Genomic DNA, 7,215 nt, shown 5'->3' on the forward strand with positions numbered 1-7,215 from the left:
ATATATATATAATATATATATATATATATATATATATATCTTAACAACATGCTTTGATGCACTATCTTCTAATAAGAAAACAGATTCGATCATACTTAAATAGAGTCAAGTAGAGAATGATCTTTTTTTTAGGGCTGTGTATATCGATAAACTAAATTTCATACTGTCATCGGGGTGAACATTCCTGGACTAGGAATTGTCACAAATAAATGTCTCATAACTATAGGATAAATGGCAGGGATTAATGACAAACTAATTAACGTATTATTTTAGACTATTCGCATGATCGTCATATTCAAGAAGGTTCTAATCGATATATAGGGAATGCATTTCGTCTAGATGTGATGATCATCAATCAAACATTATGCTTCATGGGCTCCTCTTGCTGCTGCACATGGCTTGTCAGTTATATCAGTGTTACGGATCTGAGATCTCAGAGACAATGCTACGGTGCTAAATATGCCTGGTTAAAGGTCGACACAATGTTACGGCCTCTGAGAGAGGCCGGCTCCGCTTCAGGTTCGATATGAAATAAATTTAAAAAAAAAAAAAATTTCAAAAAAAAAAAAAAACAACACCAACAGTTGAAACTGGGGGGGGGGGGGGGGGTGGGGGGGGGATACGAATATAGAAAGAAACACTAACACAACAAAGTTTATTTACAAGCTTACTAACAAAGGTAAATGCAGAATGGTATCTCCTATTTACATAAAAAGATAGAATCTTACACTGCATGAACTGGGGGAAACAGTGAGGCAATTCGAATACTTGCTAATCAGTTTGGCACTTCGAAGAGGTGGCTTCATAAATGTAGAGCGGCAATTGCAGTCATCCTCTTGACTCCGTATTGCAGAACTAGTCTACTTGAAAGCAGGAAATACCAAAACCACTAGCAAGGACCTTTTCTTCCTGCAGTCTGCTCGATGTCGAGAAAACACGGCCGTCCACTACTGAAGACGACTAGACCAATATATCCAAACCAACTCTCGAACAACTCTTCTTTTGATTGATACTTCGTCGGTTCCTTCGTCTCTAGTCTCTCTCTGACGATCACTGCTGCTGATCTCTCACTGATAATCTGATCTGTGGCTCTTACTAACTGGTGATCTCTCTCTTTTACGATCTCTTCCTTCTACGATCACTGCTCTCCAAAGTTCGTTCGTCGTATTTATACGGCATTCTGGGGCGGAGCTACGGCGAACGTCAACGACTCCAGGGATTTCTAGAACTTCTTAGATGAATCTAGACGAGGTATGGCATCAGAAATCGCGGCGTTTCTCACGTCCCGACGAGATCCCCAACACTCCTGCCGATTCTAGAACAGCGTGAGCAAAGGCGCCTCCAACAGTGGTCGCGAAAGCCTCCTTGCTGCCGAACTTCTCGAAAAAAAAAAAAAAAAAAATGCGTTCTCCTTTCCTTTATCTTTCTTTGCTAAGAAGCAATTACCATCACAATCAGTCATAGCTTGGTGATCCACTCACCTAGAGAAAACACTCCCGACCGCGAACTGATTTTTTTCACTATATATATATATATATATATATATATATATATATATATATATATATATATATATATATATATATATAATCGCAAACTGATTTTTTACAGTAACCTTATATATATATATATATATATATTATATATTATATATATATATCATATATAAGTTATTGTAAAAAATCAGTTTGCGATTGGGAGTGTTTTCTCTAGGTGAGTGGATCACCAAGCCATGACTGATATATATATATATATATATATATATATTATATATATATATATATATGTGTGTGTGTGTGTGTGTGTATATATATATATATATATATATATATATATATATATATATATATATATATGTATATATGTATGTATAATAGATATGTAAATATGTGTGTGTATATATATATATATATATATATATATATATATATATATATATATAGTATATATACATATATATATATATAATATATATATATATATATATGGTATATATATATATATATACACAGGCAGTCCCTGGCTTACGACGGCTTCGGCTTACGACGATCCGAGGTTATGATGGGTTTTCTGAAATATTCATTAACAAATCTGGGCTGGTTACGACACTTTTGTCGACTTACGACGCTTACGATGTTCCAAGTTCACAATATTTTTCAAAAACGCATACTATGATAAAATCCTTTCTAGTTTAGCACATTAACATTAATAAAATAAGTTTCTGGTTAGATTACAACACAAATTTTGATTTATGATGTTTTTTCCACCGACACTTTTTCATGTCGCAACATATGCGGAACTAGTTTCCGAGCGAATGGATACTACCTTACGATGTTCCAAGTTTACAACCGTTTTCAATAATGCATACTATATAAAAATAATCATTCTTGTTTACAGTAATAATAAAAAACAAAGTTTGTGGTTAGATTACAACACAAATTCAAATGTCACAACGTTTTTCGATGCTTTTTAATGATGCCTCATATGCGGAACTATTTTCCGAGCGAATGGATACTAGCTTATGACGTTCCAAGTTTACAACCATTTTAAAAAATGCATACTATAGGAAAAAATAATTTCTTGTTTTAAAGTAATAATAAAAACTCAAGTTTCTGGTAAGTTTCTGAGCGGAGGGCCCATATTTAATTTTACACTACCAAATGCAAGGTAAAGTGACGACAAACGACCTAGCCTGGTGAGGGACGCTGTGGAGCATAACAATACCAAACAACGCCACTTCAATCACGTGGTTACCTTCGTTTTGCTAGTTGTCTCTCGCTACATTGCTGGATTTTTTAGCAGTTTTTCTTACTTTTACTATGGCTCCAAAACGGCAGAGTACTTCCTCCAATGATTGTTCATCTAAGAAGAGGAAAGTCATCACCATAGAGGTAAAGTACGATGTCGTTAAACGTTCTGAAAAGGGAGAGACAAACACCGAAATAGGTCGTGCTTTGGGCCTTAGTAGGACGGTGGTGGTAGTGAAGGACAAGGAACGTATTCTGTAGCACGTTAAGGATGCTGCACCAATGAAGGCAACGGTGATTAATGTGAAGCAACGTAGCCAGAGCATTGTGGAAATGGAGAAACTACTGATGATCTGGCTGGAGGACCAGAACCAGCGACATGTTCCAGTGAGCATAAGTGTGATCCAGGAGAAGGCTAGAGAGCTACACGAGGCAGTAGTGAAGAAGCATGGGGAAGGCAGTGCTAGTGGAGAATTTTCCGTGAGTAGAGGTTGGTTTAACCGTTTTAAGGCTCGTGCTAATTTGCATAATGTGGATGGCAAGGTGAAGCTGCTAGTGGTGATAGCGAAGCAGCAGACAGTTTTCCTAGTGGTTTGGCTGAAATAATTAAGGATGGTGGTTACACAGCTGACCAAGTATTTAATGTAGATGAGACTGGCTTATTTTGGAAAAGGATGCCCAACCGTACGTACCTTTCCAAGGAGGAGAAGTCAGCACCTGGCCATAAAGCTGGTAAGGAGCGACTGACTTTACTCTTTGGGGTTAATGCTAGTGACAACTTGAAACTTAAGCCCTTGCTAGTGTATTTGACAGAGAATCCCAGAGCTTTCAAGGGCATTTTCAAGAGTCAACTCCCTGTCATTTAGAAGTCTAACAAGAAGGCTTGGGTTACCTTGATGGTCTTTGAAGATTGGTTCAATGACCACTTCGTACCAGCAGTGGAACGGTATTTGTCTTCGAAGGGTCTGCCTTTTAAGGTTCTTTTAGTTTTAGACAATGCCCCTGGTCACCCTTCAAATTTGAGTAACATGCACCCTAATGTGAAGGTGGTGTACCTTCCACCGAATACAACATCGTTTATACAGCCGATGGACCAGGGAGTAATTGCTAACTTCAAGGCATACTACCTTAGAAGGACAATACGCTCTGCTTTGAGGGCCATCGAAGGTAACAAGGAGTTGACTTTTAAACAGTTTTGGAAGGGCTACAACATCGCTGATGCAGTCAGGAATATTGCAAGTGCTTGGGACGAGGTGAAGACGACCACTTTAAATGGGGCCTGGAAGAAACTGTGTCCACAGTTTGTGCACAGTTTTGAAGGATTTGACTGGGCAGAAAATGTCGAGACTGTGACGAGGAAAATTGTAGGGCTAAGCAAGAGGCTGAAACTAGATCTGGAAGCTGAGGATATTACAGAGCTGCTGGCATCCTATGGAGAGGAGTTGTCATCTGAGGACCTCATTGAGCTGGAGCAGCAGATGATCGAGGAGGAGTTAGAGGTACCAGACCCAAAACCCAGGTCATTAACTGTCAAAGGCTTGTCAGAGGGTTTTACTCACCTGGAGAGAGCTTTGGCTTCTTTTGAGGGAGAAGACCCTAACGTTGCCAGGTTTGACAGAATCCGGAGAGGGATCATGGATTTGGTAACGTTTTATAAGGAAACCCTGAAGGAGAAGCAGATGAAGAAAAGTGTGCAGTCTAGGCTTGACACTTTCTTCCACAAGTCTCCAGTACCACCTCCACTCCTATCTGGTAACCAGGAACCTCTGAAACTCTTTTAATTTATTTTATTTTGTTTACATACTGTAATATAAAATGTACATATGTATACTAATATGAATGTGTTAATTTTTAATATAAATGTTAATGTATTGTAACTTCATTAATTTTCATCATTTGTATTTTATTGCAGAAGTAATGCCAAATCCAGATCCCCTGTACTACCTGGCCCACCCTCCGTAGCAGCCCGTCCCACCTCTGTAGTAGGTAAGGAAAATTCATTTCTCATTTTCATGTTGTAAATTGTTTGTACTACATTATTACATACATACTAAATACTATTACATAATGTTAATGTTGCATAACCCAATATTTTTCTTTATGTATCATTCCAGAACCCTTTGATAGTGATTGACCCAGATGACCCTGAGCCTTTCCATGGTTTTGAAGTCTCACCCTATTCATCAGGTAAGGATCATTAACGATTTTTTTAAATGTTTTATAAATTGCTAATAGAAATTTTATAAAAAGTGTATGTACACTAAGTACTACATTCACCTTATTATATACCCTAACATTCTTTCAGATCTAGATGTAGCCTCCTCAGAGCCCAATCAGTTGACACTACTATCACCTCTCCAACTCCACCAGGTAAAGGAATTCTTCATTTTTAAATTGTACATATGTCAAACAGTAAATAATACTACATATCCTATTGTGTGCAGTAGTTAATACTCTATCATTTTATTTTTTATCATTCCAGACTCCCAAAGCACCTGCAAATTCCACTCCATAGCCAGACATTCTCATCTAGTACACCATACTATGCCCATCCCCGTAAGCAAGCCAACACTAGAATTTGGTAAAGAAACTTTTTTTATGAATTTTATACATTTTATTACATATGTAATATGTACATGTGTATATACATTAGTATATATTTAGTAAATGTAACTTTACTAATCATATGTACATTATCATTCCAGACTGACAGCACCCCCCCCAAAAATTGTACATAAACCAGACCTCTACTGTACATAACTAACTCTTCATGTTGCATAGCCTACATCTTTTCATTTCACTAAAGTAGAAATTTCTCAACTGTTTTTAATAATGTGTAAATTGTTGTTAATTTGTAACAGTACATTTGTAATTAAGTGGTTACATACTGTCCTTTATATTCTATATCACTCCAGGCTGCCCATCACCTTTTCAAGCTCCCTCATCCTAGCCTGTCATCTGTATAAAGCACACTGAAGTTAGGTATGGAATTAATTCTTTTTTTTAGTTTTTACTGTACCTAGTACTAAACATAGCTTTCTGAAATATACCTGAAATAATATAGAACTTCTATTACTGTACACACATATGTCCTACTCTGTAATTATCGTTATCATTGCAGGATCCCTACACATGCATACTATCTCCATCTCCATCTCCCACAACCTAGCTAAAACAGCTTTGAGACTCACTAAAAGTTGGTAAGTATGTAAGGAATTCCAAACTAAGTTTTATACATGTTATATCTTATAAACCACTGTATGGTATATGTACTACTGTAATAGTATACTTTATTGCATTGAGGACTACAATACTACATATTAATATAATATTTTTTTTACATTCCAGAATACCAGAACCCCTGAATGATGTAGGCTATGTGGCCACAAAAAACTTTGTCCAGGGTTACATAGCATGACAACTTTAAACTAAAAGTAAGGAACTACATACATTCACTCTTTTACTCTTGCTATACTCTATCTTTACATATTGTCATTCAGGACTTTGTGTAGTATTTTGTACTAATTGTGTACTTTTACCTCCAGAACCACCAATTTTTTGGATGAAAACAACTCCAGATTGTACATAAAACTTCAGCAAAAAAAACTACTTGTAGTGTACCCAAAGGATACAAGTAAGGTTTTTTTATAACTTTTTTATTAGTTTAATACATTTTTCCGATGTTGTTCCGGCTTACGACGATTTTCGGGTCTCAAGAACGGAACCCCCGTCGTAACCCGGGGACTGCCTGTATATAGATATATATATAAATTTCTTTATTGCACAGTAGTTCAGTTTTTAATTAATATTCTGCCCTTTTCAGAAATAGTTACCGACACTGGGAATGCTTTTCATGAATATATAACTTATGATATTCACCAACATTCAGCAGCTGTGTATTCCACTCCCTTGCTAGGAATTTTATTACAAGGGTTTCGTCTTGAGAGCACTCATTTTCTTATATGGTATTCCGCATTACTTGGTCTTGATTAAGTGTATTTTGAGTCTTCTCCAATAAAAAGGACGACTTCTCGTTCTAAGGGGGAGATAAAATTCACTTCAAGTTTCCCAATCTATAGTCTTTTTTTTTTTTCCTCCAGAAAGTTTCCTTTCAGTAGGCTGTGCAACCCACTAGTTTTCAGTTAATTGGGCAAAAAACTAATGGAAATCTCACAAGCAGAGTATATTGTTATCAGGGTTCTAGCTGCAGTCAAGGTGGTATATATGAGTGGATTATTATGTACAAAGTGCAGATAAAACCTCTCATTAGGGCATTATCCAATCCGTAGGTATCACTAAAATTTTGTATTTCAGAAAGTTAACTACAGTAAAAAGTCAAGTAAACATTAATGAATGAGAATGACTTCAAGACCTATGTAACATCAGCCTGGTCATGGAAGGTTTTAACAATATTTGTACATGTGGCTGCTCCCAAAAGATGCAGACATGTTATTGTGATATTATGTTA

General features: G+C 36.6%; 1 protein-coding gene across 1 annotated transcript; it reads left to right on the forward strand.

Annotated features, from left to right (window-relative positions):
- Positions 1–3,775: 3,775 nt before the first annotated feature.
- Positions 3,776–5,262, forward strand: LOC135217655 (tigger transposable element-derived protein 1-like). Its single transcript, XM_064253621.1, has 4 exons — positions 3,776–4,477; positions 4,862–4,934; positions 5,053–5,117; positions 5,230–5,262. The coding sequence occupies exons 1-4, from the start codon at positions 3,776–3,778 to the stop codon at positions 5,260–5,262; spliced, it is 873 nt and encodes a 290-aa protein (XP_064109691.1).
- The last annotated feature ends 1,953 nt before the right edge of the window (positions 5,263–7,215 follow it).

This window comes from Macrobrachium nipponense, chromosome 7 (assembly GCF_015104395.2).
Source record: "Macrobrachium nipponense isolate FS-2020 chromosome 7, ASM1510439v2, whole genome shotgun sequence".
NCBI classification, from domain to species: domain Eukaryota; kingdom Metazoa; phylum Arthropoda; class Malacostraca; order Decapoda; family Palaemonidae; genus Macrobrachium; species Macrobrachium nipponense.